Source organism: Dromiciops gliroides, chromosome 2 (genome assembly GCF_019393635.1).
Source record: "Dromiciops gliroides isolate mDroGli1 chromosome 2, mDroGli1.pri, whole genome shotgun sequence".
NCBI classification, from domain to species: Eukaryota; Metazoa; Chordata; class Mammalia; order Microbiotheria; family Microbiotheriidae; genus Dromiciops; species Dromiciops gliroides.
Genome location: NC_057862.1, coordinates 386,144,901 through 386,161,240, shown reverse-complemented (window position 1 = coordinate 386,161,240; position 16,340 = coordinate 386,144,901). Strand labels below are relative to the sequence as shown.

The window sequence follows — 16,340 nt, the reverse complement described above, 5'->3', positions numbered from 1 at the left end:
ATGGACACTTGTAGTGATTGTGCTAGTCTAACATCAGTTCACCTCAACAATGAACATTTATTAAATATTTACTATTTACAAGGTGAAAAGCTGGCTCCTAGGCATACAAAGGTAAAAAATGCTACCCTTTCCTGAAGATGCTTATAATTTACTTGGAGAATACAACATATTAATAATATTGGCTGACGTTTACCTAGTGCTTAAAGATTTGAATGTGTTATCTCACCACAACTCTGTGAGATAAATGCTATTTTTATCTTCATCTTCAGTCTCCCTTCTTTGATCTATCTTATACACTGTTGTCAGGTCATCTGTCCTTATTGGTGCATATAAGTAGAATCATAGCACTATTCTGCTCAAAAAACTTACATGGCTTCTATATGAAATAAAAACTAAACTCCTAAGCCAATCTGTCAGTCAAAGCCCTTCACAATTCAGATTCAAGATACCTTTCCAGCTTTACTTCTCACTACAAATAGTTTTATTTCTCTATTTTGAAGTCTTTTGGTTTGGTTTGGTTTCTTTCTATGACAAAAAGATGTCTTGATACCTAAACGAACCAAAGAACTTCAAAATAGAGAAATAAAACTATTTGTAGTGAGTGATTGACTTTACTGATTAGTCTACTTAAAGTTAATTAGATTGAACCACACCTGGCCTACCCTTAAGAAGGTATTATTCTCAGAAGCTAAGGACTTTGAACTTCAAGTCCAGTGAACCAATGGATTTGGATGATGCTAACCAATCAGCTTGAAGCAGTGTGCAAGGACGGCCTATTCTCTGTACCTATAAAAAGCTTCCACACTCAGTTTGCTGAGGCAGTTCGTGGTTGAAGCAGGCTCATGGCGGAGGACTTGAGGAAGAACCAGACCAGGCTGGAACTCTAGGCTAGATAGACCTTTTCTTAATTTTCTGAACTCCACATGTTTTCCTTTTTACTAATACCTAGTATGCTTTAATTAATGCTTAATGCCCAAAGACTGGTGCTAAAGTTTCTAATTTAAGGTGACCACACATTTAGACTTTAAAAGTCACAATACATATATATATGTATATATATGTTTAATATTGATATTCATTGTCTATGATGCCTTTCAGCAATATGTAGCTTCCCTCTTTATCTCTTTTAAATCAGTTTTTTTGCTTTTGCTCTGAGATCATGATCATTACCCTTGCTTTTTTTTGTTTCAGCTAAAGCATAATAGATTTTCTCAGCCCCTTATTTTAGTGTGTCTTTTTTATAAACACTATTTTGTTGGATTCTGGTTTCTAATCTAGTTTACAATCCTCTTTTGTGGGTGAGTTAATCCCATTAATATTCACAGTTAGGATTTTTAACATATTTTTTCAATCAGCAAAAATCTGCTTTCTTTCCCTCCTCCTCCAATCTCCCCGCATTGAGAACAAGAGAAAAAGACAACTATTGTTACAAACATATATAGTCAAGAAAAGACAAATTTCTGCATTGGCTATGTCAAAATATGTGCATGTATTTATATGTCTCATTCTGTCATATGAGTACTTCATGCCTCTATCAAGAGGTATTGTTTCATGATCCAGGATTGCAGTTCATTATACATTGGTTGGTCAGTCAGTCAGTAAGCTTTTTTTTTTTTTTAGGGCAATGAGGGTTAAGTGACTTGCCCAGGGTCACACAGCTACTAAGTGTTAAGTGTATGAGGCAGGATTTGAACTCAGGTCCTCCTGAATCCAGGGCCAGTGCTCTATCTACTATGCCACCTAGCTGCCCCCTTGGTAAGTATTTATTAAACCTCTACTATATGCCAGACACTATACTAAGTGCTGGGGATACAAAGAAAGGCAAAAGACAGCTCCTGAATGCCAAACAGAAAATTTTGCATTTGATCCTGGAGGTAATAGGGAGTCACTGGAGTTTACTGGTTAGGGAAGTAACTGAAAGGTAAACGAATATTAGAAGATTATCCAGGTATAGGTCTAGCTCACAGGCCTGTGTTTGCCCCTTCTATGAACTCCCAGATGTTTTCTGTGAACTCTAGCTATAGCTTAACGTGGGAAATTGCCCCTGTTTTGACCAATTGGCAAGGTGAAGGAGGATATCCTGCTGGGATCTTGGCCAGGTCCCTTCTAGGCATATCTAACTGATTAACTGCCTAAGGTTCCCAGGAACTAGCCATTCCTAGGGACTATAAACAATTCCAGGAGTAGTCCTGGGGGGCTGGCTCCCCCTCAGGAGTATGTCCTGAGAAACTAAAAGTTTATTCCAACTTCTCTGGCAGTGATTCTGCATGAACTCGCTTGGTGTCAGTCATAGAATTAGCCGCTATTGGTAGCTTCAGGCCACTTTTGTTTAAAGTCCTATATAAGTCAGAGTACAGCCTCCATCTCTTTGGAGTCTCACCCGTGGAGAGGATGCTCTGCCTGGGATATTTCCAATCGGGACTCTGGGAGGCTATACTGGGACCCCCAGCTGAATGGACCCAGGAGTTGGTGCTTCCCCGATTTGGTGATCTATTTTCCCTTTAAATCTCTATATAGTGGTCGCTTTTGCTTTAATAGTTACATTGTTAGGCTGCTTACTTTATTGCTGCTGCAAAACTAATATCTCTTTTCCTGTACTATAATATTCATTAAATCTAATTTTCTTCACCTGGTGTTGGAGTGTCATTTTTGTAGGAACGAATCCGAACATTATCCTTAACGATACAGTAACATGGTCAAACTTCATCCTTCCTCAGTATCCTCTTCCCCTTAGGCCCCTTCCTCTCTGTGTTTGGAAAGGGTGAAGGATTGACATGGGAGAGCTCTTCCTAGATCCTTTATTTATGGAGAGAGACCAGGGAAAATACCTCATCATGTTCCCCCCCTCCCCCGCTTCCTTTTCCTCTTGCTTTTCAGCTTCTTCTTATGTGTTTTCATTTACCATTAGATTGTGAGCTCTTTCTTTATAGTGCCTGGCATATAGTAGGTACTTCATAAATATTTATGGACTGACTATGCTTTAGAAAAATTACTTTGGCATCTGAGTGGAGGAGGGACTAGAATGGGGAAAAATTTGTGGCAGGCAGAACAACTAACATGAGTTCAATTCTGAATATGTTGATGAGATGTTTACAGGACATTTGTGTTGAAATATCTAATCATCAGTTTTATATGTGAGATTTGAAGTCAGCAGAGAGGTTAGGGCTCAATAAATAGATTCGATAATCAACAGTATGATGATGATCAGGAATGATAATTGAATTCATAGGAGCTGATAGATCTCCAAGTGAAGTAATAGAAAGGGAGAAGACAAGAGTCTGGGACAGATCCCTGTGAGATACCCAGTGTTAGCAGTCATGACCTAGAGGAAGAGCCAGGAAAAGAGACTGAGAGGGAGTAGTCAAGTTGGAGGAGAACTAGGAAAGAAATTACTGCCACTAAGTTCTAGAGAGAAAAGGGTGATCAATAGTGCCAAAGGCTGCAAAGAAGCCAAGAAGGATGAGGACTAAGAAAAGACCACTGAATTTGGAAGTGAAGAGACCATTGGTAACTTTGGAGAGAACAGTTTGGGTCAAATAATGCTAGAGGGCAGACTGTAGAGTTAAAGAGAGAGTGAGAAGGGGGCAGCTAGATGGCGCAGTGGTAAAGCACTGGCCCTGGAGTCAGGAGTACCTGAGTTCAAATCCGGCCTCAGACACTTGACACTTACTAGCTGTGTGACCCTGGGCAAGTCACTTAACCCTCATGGCCCTGCAAAAAAAACCAAACCAACAAAAAACAACAACAAGAGAGAGTGAGAGGAGGAGAGGCACCTATTGTAGATGGCCTTCTCGAAGAGTTTAGACACAATAGGCAGAAGAGATATGGGATGATCATTAGTGAAGATGGCAGGATGATATGAGCATGTTTATAGGCAGTAGAGAATCAGAAAACAGACAGGGAGGGATTGAAAGATGGGGATGATAGAGAGGGCAATCTGCTGGAAGAGAGAATGGAGTTGGGATCACTTGCACAGGTAGAGGGATTGGTCTTGGCAAGGAATGTCATTTCATCACATAAGATAAGGGTGATGGAGGAGACAGTAGCAGGAGATATCTGGGTGATATGAGATAAGAAAGAGGGCAGAAAAGAGAGTTCTTGGTGAATGGCCTCAATTTTTTTCCCAGTAAAATATGAAGCAAGGTTCTCAGTTGAGAGGATGACAGGAAAGGGAGCCATGGGAGATTTAAGATGATGTAGAAATTAAGTAGGAATGCCTAGTAGTTGTGAAGGCCCAGTGTGTTAAATACAATGTGTAGTGGACCCAGTCAGGAGTGCTGAGGGATTTTCTCCATCTTTGTTAGGCAGCAAACGTGTAGGAGTGTGTAGGATGGGGGGAATAAGCCATGGCTGTGACCCGGCAGGGCACAAGCGGTAATATAAAGGGACAAAAAGATTCATGAGAAAGGGGACAGTATAGAGTTAAAGCGGAACACCGGGGGTTCAAGATGGGTAGAGGAGGAGAGCATGGCCAGTGAGTGTGGAAATGGTGCATTTATAGGTGATAACAAGTTCAAGGGTTTGACTCTGTGTGTGGCTGAAGTGGGGTGGAGCAGAAAGCAATTGGAAATAAGTTGATAAACTGGGAGGTTAGGGTGTTCAAGGAAAGATAAATGAGGATGTTGAAGTCCCCTAGTATGAGGGGAGGAGCTGGGGAGGAGAGAAAGATGATGAGCCAAGTACTGAATTCAAGAAGAATAAAAGGGGGTCCGGGAGGTCTGTAGACGATAGCTACCAGGGACTTAATTGGGTGGTAGATGTGGATTGCGCCAACCTGAAAGGAGTAGAGACTACTGAATAATGGTGGTAGGAAGAGAACCTGGAATTTGCAGTAGGGAGCAAGGAGTGTTCTAACTCCTTCACTTTGACCAGTGGGTCAAGGAGAATGAGTAGAAGTGCAGCCAGTGCTGGAAAGGATGGCTAAATCATCTTTCTTTGTCTTTATCATATTGTCTTTTAACAAATCGTTTTCCTGGTTCTGTTCATTTTACTCAATGTCAGATCATATAAGTCTTGCAGGTATCTCTGAAACCATCCAATTCATCATTTCTTAAAGCACAATATTATTCCATTACATTTACATACCATAACTTGTTCAGCCATTTCCCAGTTTATGGGCACCCCCTCAGATTCACATACTTAGCTATCTACAGCTATGAATATTTTATAATACTTCTTTCTCTCTCTTCTCATTCTTCCTTTAAGATCCTCAAGGTATAACAAAACTATTCCCAGGCATTCTGTCTCATTAGACTTTGTCTATGATTCCTGATAATGATAGATAGTTCATAGTGGACACGTGTATCAATCGCCCCCAATACTCAAATGTAAGCAGTTCTACCAACAATACATTAGTGAACTACAAACTACTCCAAACATTCTTTTAAGCAATCCAGAACTGTGCCCCAAAAGCTATTAAACTGTGCATACCCTTTGACCCAACAATTCCTCTACTAGGTATATACCCCAAAGAAATCAAAGAAAGAGGGAAAGGACCCACGTATTTTTTTGTTGTTGTTTTGTTTTTTTTGCTGGGCAATTGGGGTTAAGTGACTTGCCCAGGGTCACACAGCTAGTAAGTGTTAAGTGTCTGAGGTCGGATTTGAACTCAGGTACTCCTGAATCCAGGGCCAGTGCTCTATCCACTGCGCCACCTAGCTGCCCCTGGACCCATGTATTTTTCTGGCCTTTGTTATTTACCAGTTGTTAACCTCACCCCTTAAAGATGTATATGTTGACTTTTATGTAGTAGCAATCACATTGTCCTTATTTTCCTGATCCCCTTTCTTGACTTTCTTTACTACATTGTTGAGGTCAATGTTTATTGCTTTTTTTTGTTACTGCTTCCTTTGCCCTACATCACTATAATTTCTTACAGTGAAATAATGTTCTTTTATATGTGTATATTGTACTTTGTATGGTCATTCACCAATCAAGCAATATCTATTCCCTTCCTGGTTTTTTGCTCTTACAAACAATTCTCAGAATATTTTTTGTACAAACGGTTCTTTTTTTTTTTTTTTTGGTCAAACTCTTTGGTGCTTAATTAAAAAACTGCGACCATTGGAATCAAAAGGTATGCACGTTTCTGCAATGCTTTATGTTATTCCATATAATAACATTTTTTAAAGCTTGGAAGATTTGCCTTGGGAAGGCTACCTCATGCCTTTTCCATTGCCTCCCATGAAGGGTCAGCTATAGTTTTGACCTCCAAATTCATCCCGAAAATGCTCATAACTTACTTGTTCCCTCGTTCTCCTTGGGGCTTTTCTCTTTCTTCTTCCAAGGGAAGCCCAGCAATTTTCCGACGCATTAAGACGGATGCCTTTTGCCTGACTGGATCCGTTTCTGGAACAAAGGACAGATGAGATGACACTATGAAATTATTCACGTGGTGAGATGGAAAGAGCACTGCAATCCTGAACTCTATCTTCTCAAAAGATCTAGTTTCAGGCCACAGCTCTGCCACTTGTTAACTGTATGACCTGAGGTAAGTCCCTTTGCTTCCCTGAGTCTTAGTTTTATCATCTGTAAAGTAGGTGTTGCAATATTTGTGTTTTGTTTTGTAATCTTTAAAGTGTTTAGGAAAAGCGAGTTTTGATGGCAGTGATGATTCCCACTGGTCGTAAACTTACTTGGTGTGACCTTGCAAAAATCCCTTTGCTTCTCTGGAATAGAGCATTAAGGTCCTTTCCAGGCCCCAGACTCTCAAGCTGGCAGGGGGGTGGAGAGTTGGTGGTAGTGGTGGTGGGGGAGAGAAATGCTTGCTGTCTCAGTGGCCTTGGCCAGCCCCTGCCACAGGAGGCCCTCACTGGCTAGGTGACAACTTCCTTATGACATCTGGTGGTCCAAGTAGGCAACTCTGGTCTTGGGCTCTGACCAAGGGAAATTCCTAAAGGAACACAATGACACGGAACACTTTGATCCATGGGATGATGTGGTGGAGGCCACATCTACTGGAATGCCTCAGTTGTGCAGACAGTAGGTACTAGGTGCTTCTTCAGTGTGAAGGCTTTGAGAATGATCCCAACCATGACCTCTGGCATATCCTGGGCACTGTGGATGTGCATCCACCAGCTGACACACAATCAATGGCAAAATCTTGGGGTCCCTATAGACCATTCATGCAAAGTACACAGGCTGGAGGAATTACCTTATGAAGTGGCTGGTGGGAGCCAGGACTACTCCTGGTGGATTTTCACAAGATGTCAGGAAGCATTAAATACTCCTTCCATCGGGGTATGCGAGTAGAAATAATGGACAAAACACGTATGTCCTGGTCATGCAAAACCATGGTAGACGTGGTGATTGGGGTGGGTGGAAACTGCAGCTGCTCTGTGAGGATGGTAATGGTGATGATGAATTCTGGTGCCACATGTGAAGCCCCTCATTCATCCTGAGGGCTGGTCTCACTGTGTTGGTCACATCATCAAGAAACCAGAGAGGTGAGGTGAAATTAGCAGCCATACGATCTTTCAGAAAATCTACTGTAACACTACCTACCACCTTGTCTAGAAGGTGAGAACTATCTACATGGAAGGCAGCTGGTTTGAAGAAGAAATGGAGCTGAAAGCCATTGATCCACTGAACCTGGGCCACATCCACATGGCCACTGTCTACAAGGTTTTCCTGGATGGCTTCTTGATGATTTGCATTGATAGCTCCACCTCTGTGGATGGTTCAGCCTGGTTCTGTTACCACACCTTGTCACATGCCAACTTACTAGCCACCTTCCGCCAGAAGAACTCTGGAAGGCTGTCATTCAAAGATTTTCCACTGATCCTTGTACCTTGGGGAGACCCTTTAACAGCTTCAAAGTGGGCATAATGTTGGAGTGTATGGACCCGATAGAGCCACAACTCATCTGTGTGGCCACAGTGAGGGGAGGCAACTGCTGCTCAGCTGGATGGAGCAGTGACTGTGAGCTGCCTGACATCCTTGCCATGGGCTGGTTGCAAGCTGATTGACTACCGGCTCCAGCCCCAGTGGCTGCAGAGCCCACAGCTTCCCAGCAGAGACAAGGAAATCATGAGGAAGAAAAAGAAGCCGTTTGGGAAGAAGAGGAAAAGGATCATGATCAAGACCCACCCAGCAGCCAAGAAGAATCAGTACTGACCAAACCCTCAGTCAGCACAAGGCCACAGAGATGTGAGCTAAGCCCCTCCATCCCGCCTCCTTGGCTGGTCAGCTGGGGCCGGGTGTCCAGCTATGTCCCCATGATGTAAGCAGTCAGTATCTGATTTGTGAAGCTGATGACACTGTTAGAGCCACTGGCCACCACCCCTCACACTGGCAAGGGTCTCAAGGCCTTTTCTGTGGCCTGTCCTCCATAAATAGGGTCTAGGCTGAAACCAGTAAAGGAAGGTAAGTAAAACCACTGCAGCCTCCATGCAGGAATCCTGAGGACAGCCCACCTCACCCTCAAGGGCTCCTGAAGCCCTGTATCAGTTTCCCTGTGAGGGTCTCCCAGAAGACCAGGTTAAAGGGGTCATCACTGAGCACAGCAAGGAGGACACCATGAGCCCAGATCGCTCTAGACTGACTTCAAAGAATCCAGCGTGCTCTCATCTCTCAGCCGCCAAGGTCTAAAGCAGCCCTGACCTTAAATCAGAAGGGAGCGGATATGGAATCCTATCTTCCCTTCTAGACATATTTTATTTTTTTCAGAAAGGAGCAAAATCCACTTTGCCCAGGAATACGAAGGCCTGGGCCCTGAATGGGGTATACGGTGATCTCGGCAGGACAGCTGAATGGTCTCCAACTCCTTTGGGATCCTGTCTTCTCTTTCCTCCATCCAAAGCAGCCTAGTTGACCTTGAACAGGAGTCGTTGATTCTCTCTCTCTCTCTCTCTCTCTCTCTCTCTCTCTCTCTCTCTCTCTCTCTCTCTCTTTTTTTTTGTGCGGGGCAATGGGGGTTAGGTGACTTGCCCAGGGTCACACAGCTAGTGTCAATTGTCTGAGGCCAGATTTGAACTCAGGTCCTCCCGAATACAGGGCCAGTGCTCTATCCACTGCGCCACCTAGCCGCCCCCAGGAGTCGTTGATTCTCATGGCCTATATGGAACTTCCTGGGAGGCCCCCAGTGACTACACAGCCTAGAGGCTCCTTGTACCTTCTGGCCCGATGTTACAGACACCCCTTCTCATTAGCTAGGAAAGGATTATGGGTACACTTCACTTTGTATGTATATATGTTCGTGAGTTGAGATAGCTCATTTTGTGGGAGGTTGGGGTGGGACTGAAGGACTGGTGTACCTAGCTCTTCCCCATTCCAAGGATAGACCTGCAGAGGGCTCCATTCTATCCTCCTACCTGGTCCCCCTTGGTATCTTTTTTTTTGTGTGTGTGAGGCGATTGGGGTTAAGTGACTTGCCCAGGGTCACACAGCTAGTAAGTGTCTGAGGCCGGATTTGAACTCAGGTACTCCTGAATCCAGGGCCGGTGCTTATCCACTGCACCATCTAGCTGCCTCCCCCCTTGGTATCTTAAAAGGCAGTAACAGTAATGGGCATTAATCTTCTACCCACATGACAATATGGGCATTGATGGCAGGAACCAGAGCTCTTGAACCTTTAGAGCATAAGACCCAGTATTATAAAGTATTTGCCAGGTGGTCCTGGGGAAAGGGGATTAGAGTTACTCTGGAGAGAGCCCCAGAGAATTGGTTTAAGCAGAAGAGGTAGATTTAGACTTAGGCTCACTGTAAGGGACAGCCCCAGTAGTCAGAACTCCAAGTGGCCTTAGCAGAAAATGACTTCTCCATCACTGGGTGGCTGTCTCCCAGCAGAACTATCTGACCAGTAGTCAGGAACATCATAAAGAAGATTCTTCTCCACGTCCACGTTGAGCGAGTGAGTAATTCACCATTCTTTAGCACTTTAAGGTTTATGAAGGGAGCACTTTCCCCAGAAATAACCCCATGTTTTTCTCCATTTTACAGATGAATAAGGCCCAAGGTGGTGAACTGCCTTGCCCAGCAACACACAGTAAGTGTAGGGACCTGAATCAGAGGCCACTCCCATATAGCACGGCCCTCTTCTCACAGAGGCTGACTTCTCACAAAGCTGCCACAGGCTGGTCATGCCTGGTGAAAGAGGTACCATTAAGAGGGGTTGGTGCCTGGGAACATGCAGCCTGGGCTGCAGGAGACCGTCCTTGGTGGGCTGGGGTGTCCTCACTCCTTTGAGCTGCCAACAACACATACACATATTGGGCAGGGAGATGGACAGCCGCTTCCTGGCCCTAGGAGATCGCAAAGAAGGACTTGGCCCCCCTGAATGGCCAGGGCTTCTCCAGGCCTTCCTTCCACCCATTCAGAGTCTCTGTTAAAGGCTGGTTGTTACATGGGGCTCTCCGGTCTCTGATTACCCTCCACAGGAGTAGAGCTAAACTCTCAAAATCGCCACTCCAGCTGGTTAGTAGACCTAGTAGGTGCCAGGCCCACTCCCAAAAGATATCAGCAAAAGGGACTGACGAGATAGAGCTGGAAATAGAACTCAGAAGGCCGCCTAGTTCAGTGCAAGGAACCCTCTTCAATACAGCGGCAGAGGAGATGTGTCAGAATGTGATCAGAACAATGCAGAATCTTCTTCAGGCTATGCTTTGGGAATCTTTGCAGCTGACTTAAACTCAAGTCTCAAGGCCTTTCCCCATGATCTGCAATTGAATAGTTCTGCACACGGGAAGGAGACTTTCTGAATCTAAATTCAATACTGCATATTTATCCCTATTTGATTTCATCTTATTAGGGGCTGAATGGGAGCTGGACCTTTTTGGATCTTGGCTCTGTCATCCAACACGGTAACTATCCCTCTCAGCTTCATAAACTTATTGTCTATTTTAAAAAAAACACCTTCATTTTGACATTGAATTTAAGAAAAGATCCTTTTCAGTGCCAGATACCCTGGGCAAGTCACTTACCCTTTGTCTACTTCAGTTTCCTCAACTGTAAAATGGGAATAATATAGCACCACCCTGCCAGAGTTATTGTGAGGATCAAATGAGAACATTTACATGGCAGGAGCTTAACAAATGCCTGTTCCCTCCCTCTCGTCCTATGATGATCTGATATCAATAGTACATGGAATAGATTTTTTCCTTCCTCCACTTTAAGGGGAAATGAGGGAACTGTTTCATAGGCTTCAGGTCCTCTATCTTTTCCTAGTCTTCAAAGGCTGAAATAAAAGGAGCTTCTCTTACTCAGGCCACTCTTTTTTTTTCCTTCAATTTTTTGTGGGGCAATGGGTGTTAAGTGACTTGCCCAGGATCACACAGCTAGTAAGTGTCAAGTGTCTGAGGTCAGATTTGAACTCAGGTCCTCCTGAATCCAGGGCCGGTGCTTTATCTACTGCACCACCTAGCTGCCCCTCAGGCCGCTCTTGACTAGGAAGGGTGCCTAATAACAAGAGGAGCAATTGCTAAAATCCAAGAAAGAAGAGCCAAGTCAGGGGAGATTCTCTCTTCTTAGGAAGGTCTCCCTTCTATTAGTCTCTTTGACCGAGTTCTATTTTTCTCTTCACAAGAGAAGTCAAGGTTATGTAGTGCAAAGTTTCCTGGACTGGGAGTGGAGAAATGTAGGTTCTTCTAAGTGTCAGATCTACCAAAAATCCTGCAAGAAGTTGGGCACATCTCTTCCCTTCGATGGGCCTCAGTTTCTCTACCTTTAAAACTAGACAGGTTGGTCTCTAAGGTCCTTTCCTTCTCTGACATTTTATGTACTAAGATCTTGTAGTAAGATCTCTTCTGGCTCTGTTAATATTCTCTAAGAATTCTTCCAGCACTGGAAATTCTATAACTTGACACACGTGGCCTTTGCTGCTTTGCTTATGGACTTCCTTTCACCATACTCCCATTTATGCAGTCTTGAGTTCAACATCTATGACAAACATTTTAGAAATGGCCCATTGGAGCTGCTTAATATTTGTTGTATTGAAATTTCCCTCACTACCCTCATGATACCCAACCCAGTCAATCTGTATTTCCAGTTCTAGGTATATTTGTATCATATTTAAAGACTGGAAAAAACTTGAGGGGCAACATGTCAACACTAAAAGAGAACAAGATTTAAGAAAAGAATGAAAAAAAGAACCAACACTCCCTACCTCCCTCCCCACCCCTTTACCCTAGAAACTTGAGTTACTTTTTTTTTTTTGGTGAGGCAATTGGGGTTAAGTGACTTGCCCAGGGTCACACAGCTAGTAAGTGTTAAGTGTCTGAGGCCGGATTTGAACTCAGGTCCTCCAGAATCCAGGGCCAGTGCTCTATCCACTGTGCCACCTAGCTGCCCCCCAAAACTTGAGTTACTTTCAACTACAGTTACAAGGAAGAGCCCCTTACTTGCTGGTTGGACATCATCAACTGTTGGGATTTCATCCAGCTGCTGAAGGAATTTCTCAGTCAAGAGGGTCAAGGAGTTTACAAATTTCCGGGCACATTTCTTGGCACATTCCTAGAGAGAGTGTGGAAATGATCAGGCTTGATCTAACAGAATTGGAGGGGGCTTACTTCCATGCACCTGAAGACTTGTGTCATTGCCGGTGGGCTGTAGGCATATACTTTATTTATCTGTTTATTTATTTGTTTGTTTATTCTGTCAGGGAGGGAAGAGGAAGAGAGCGAGGACACAAGTTAGATCTGTTGAGAGTTAATAATGATGTCCTGATTCATGCAGATGATAATACTTTTGGGGGGCAGGGTTGACCTGTGACTTCAATGATGTAGGGAACTACTCCCAATGAGGAAACTCTACCAATGCAGATGGGCACTTATTTCAGTGTCTTTAAGAGATAGGAAGTAGCTTCCCTGGTGTCGTGCAACTAAGTCCAGGTTTAAGAGGAATTGAAGGTGGGGCGGCTAGGTGGCGCAGTGGATAGAGCACCGGCCCTGGAGTCAGGAGTGCCTGAGTTCAAATCCGGCCTCAGACACTTAACACTTACTAGCTGTGTGACCCTGGGCAAGTCACTTAACCCCAATTGCCTCACCAAAAAAAAAAAAAAAAGAGGAATTGAAGGACATGCAAGTCCTTTGTCCTGGTCCAAGTATCAGGGAACCAGGAAATCCTTCTTCTTAGGTCAAAGAGGACATGCACCCATCCTGAGCCCTTGCTCTCTACATTCCCTAAGATGACTCTTGGGAGTGGGTAAGGCTACTGAGAGTTTTAGACACTTGTCCAGGGTATCCTGATGTAGTATCAGAGGTTAGGCATGTATGTGAAAGAGAATTCTCACAGGACATTAGGAAGTGGCTCCAGAGCCAGTGCTATAAACACTGTGAAAGCAGGAGGCAGGTAAAACAAGCAAGTTTATTCAGCACATGTTCATGACCAACAATGGCTTGGGTAAGGGAATGGACACTAGGAAAGGTCATCCTCAAATAGAGAGTGGTGCCAGAGATTTGGTCACACAGCAGGATTTAGGCAGGTGCTAAAACAGGGTCAAGGTGGTCCCTTATTTCCCTGATTTTTAGTCTGGAGATTTCGTCATGGCCAGGGTTAGAACGAAATCAGCCCCATCAGGACAGGTGGTGGCGGGGTTGATGATAAGGCAAGAGGAAGCTTATATCCTGATATAGTGGATAGGCAACCCTAAGGTGATGGGGAAGTATCCAGATAGCACCTCTCAGGAGACCCCAAAGTAGGTAGAACAAAGGTGGCACTACAAGTCAATATGTGTTAGAGGCTGGATCTGACCCTGGTCTTCTTGACTCTGAGGCTGGCTCTGGCTCTAGTACTCCAACCCGCCTCTCAGTAAAGTTTTAGAACCTTGAAATGGTCAGGCTGAAAATGTTTAAAACCTTAGCGGGAGGTAGCAAGGAATTGGAAGTTGAGGGGGTGCCCATCAATTGGGGAATGGCTGGACAAGTTGTGGTATATGAATACAATGGAATACTATTGTGCTGTAAGAAATGATGAGCAGGAAGAGTTCAGAGAAACCTGGAGGGTCTTATGTGAGCTGATGATGAGTGAGATGAGCAGAACCAGAAGAACATTGTACACAGTATCATCAACATTGAGTGTTGACCTACTGTGATGGACTATATTCTTCTCACCAATGCAATGGTACAGAAGAGTTCCAGGGAACTCATGATAGAAGAGGATCTCCAAATCCAAGAAAAAGAAAGAAAGAAAGAACTGTGGAGTATAGATGCTGATTGAACCATATTATTTCTTTTGTTGTGGGTGCTGTTGGTTTTTTTTTTTCTATTTTGAGGTTTTGCATCACTGCTCTGATTCTTTCTCTTGTAACAGGATTAATGCAGAAATAGGATTACTGTTATTATGTGTATATATATGTGTGTGTATATATATATATCTATATGTATATGTATAGAGATATATAGATATAACCTATATCAGATTACCTGCTGTCTAGGGGAGGGGAGAGGGAGGGGAGGGAGGGAGAAAAATCTGAAATTGTAAAGCATGTATAAACAAAAGTTGAGAACTATCTTTATATGTAATGGAAAAAATAAAATACCTCATACATTAAAAAAAAAAAACCTTAGCGGGGAAAAGACATAGACAAATATGCAAATTGCATGCCCAAATTTCGGTTGCTGAGGAGAGTGAGGATGTTTGGGGGCAGGAGGAAGGGACATTCCTAATTACTGGGGCTGCCATTAAGGACAACAACCATGCCGGCATCAAATGGTCTAGGAAGTACTACCTGGAGTTTCTGGAATAATACTTGCAATAAATATGATCAAGTCTCATACCTCTAGTTTATCTGAAGTGGCCAAAATCCCAGCATCTTGGTCTTTCTGCCTCTTCTCTTCCCTTTGGCACAGAGAATCCATAATTTTGGAATTATTTGGGTGCCCAAGGTCTGGATGTAACTGTTGGTTATTTTTATCCTTCAAACAACAGACAAATAATATATAAATAATACAAGCAGGATTTGAGGTAGGAGATAAAAAGGAATTGAACAGCATTTAGTCTAATTTCCCCTCTCTGACCCATGCTTCCCAATACATACATACCCCTTTCCAAATATTAAGTAAGCCCCTATTCTGCTGGGGTGGGGGAGGTAGGAAATTAAAGAAAAGGAATGGTCAGAAAAGGAACCAAAAAAGAAGAATGGGAGGGGAATGCGTATACCATGGAGTTGTGAGTTGTAGACCACTACTTACCAATGAACCAATCAACAAAATAGTTATTAAAAACACCTATTACATGCTGGGAACTATGCTAAACCCTAGGGATGTGGTTGTTTGTTTTTTTAACTGAAAAGCAATATCAGTCCCTGTCCTCAAGGGACATGCATTCAAATGGAGGATACATTTACAAATTAGTACATAAAAGATAAATATAGGGGCCAGCTAGGTGGTGCAGTGGATAAAGCACCGGCCCTGGATTCAGGAGGACCTGAGTTCAAATCCAGCCTCAGACACTTGACACTTACTAGCTGTGTGACCCTGGGCAAGTCACTTAACCCTCATTGCCCCACAAACCAAACAAACAAACAAACAAAAAGATAAATATAGACTAGATAGAAGATCACCCTAGGTGTGGATGGTAACAGCAGCTGATGATGTTCTGGCACAATTGACACAGAAGATACTCAGCCAGGTACTCGAAGAGGAGGAGGAGGAGGAGAAGGAGAGAGAGAGAGAGAGAGAGAGAGAGAGAGAGAGAGAGAGAGAGAGAGAGAGAGAGAGAGAGAGATTATTACATGCGGACTGAAGGGGGAGATTTCACCCCTCCAACAATGAGCAATGAGTCTTGTAATATGGTATAGTGGCAAGTTTATCAAACAAAGATGAGGTCAGTTATTCAGCTAACAAAGGATGCATAATGGCACCTAGTGGTTAGGGGAGACTTGTTGTTGCAGCTGGGATACCATTAAGGGAGGGTTAAGGGAGGCTTGGCATTGTAGCTGTAGACAGGCCAGAGCCTGAGACAGACAAGGTCGGAAAGCAGAGATTGTGCAGTTCCATCTTACACAGCCAGGCCAGGGTCTGTTTGAGATAGACAAGATCAGAGGCTATGTGATTTTCTATATCAATGGGACGAGAAAGGCCTTCTGGAGGATGGGAACTTTTAGGTGGGTCTTAAAGGTAGCCAGGGATTCTAAAGGTTAGAGTTTGAGAGGGAGAGCATTTCAGACAGAGAGATAAAGTGTTTGACCTGAGAGGGAACAAGAGGTAGGACAATGAGGCTGTGTAATAGAGTGGATGGATGGAGGAGAATGTAATTTGAAAGGACAGGAAAGGTAAGAAAGGGCAGGTTACAAAGAGTTTTAAATGCCAAGGACTTAATATTTGATCCTGGTGTTAATAGTCATTAAATAAATGCAAACTCATTAAGGATAGGGATTGATTTGGGGGGGTGGGGCTGCCTTTGTA

General features: G+C 43.6%; 1 protein-coding gene across 1 annotated transcript in view; it reads right to left on the bottom strand.

The window, feature by feature from the left end:
* Positions 1–16,340, bottom strand: part of CCDC180 (coiled-coil domain containing 180) — a 122,231-nt gene that overhangs the window by 17,869 nt on the left and 88,022 nt on the right. Inside the window, exons 34-36 of the mRNA XM_043989531.1 lie at positions 14,712–14,849; positions 12,336–12,447; positions 6,243–6,348 (exon numbers count right to left, since the gene is read on the bottom strand). Coding sequence (XP_043845466.1) covers positions 6,243–6,348; positions 12,336–12,447; positions 14,712–14,849 — 356 coding nt within the window. The remainder of the gene's footprint in view (positions 1–6,242; positions 6,349–12,335; positions 12,448–14,711; positions 14,850–16,340) is intronic.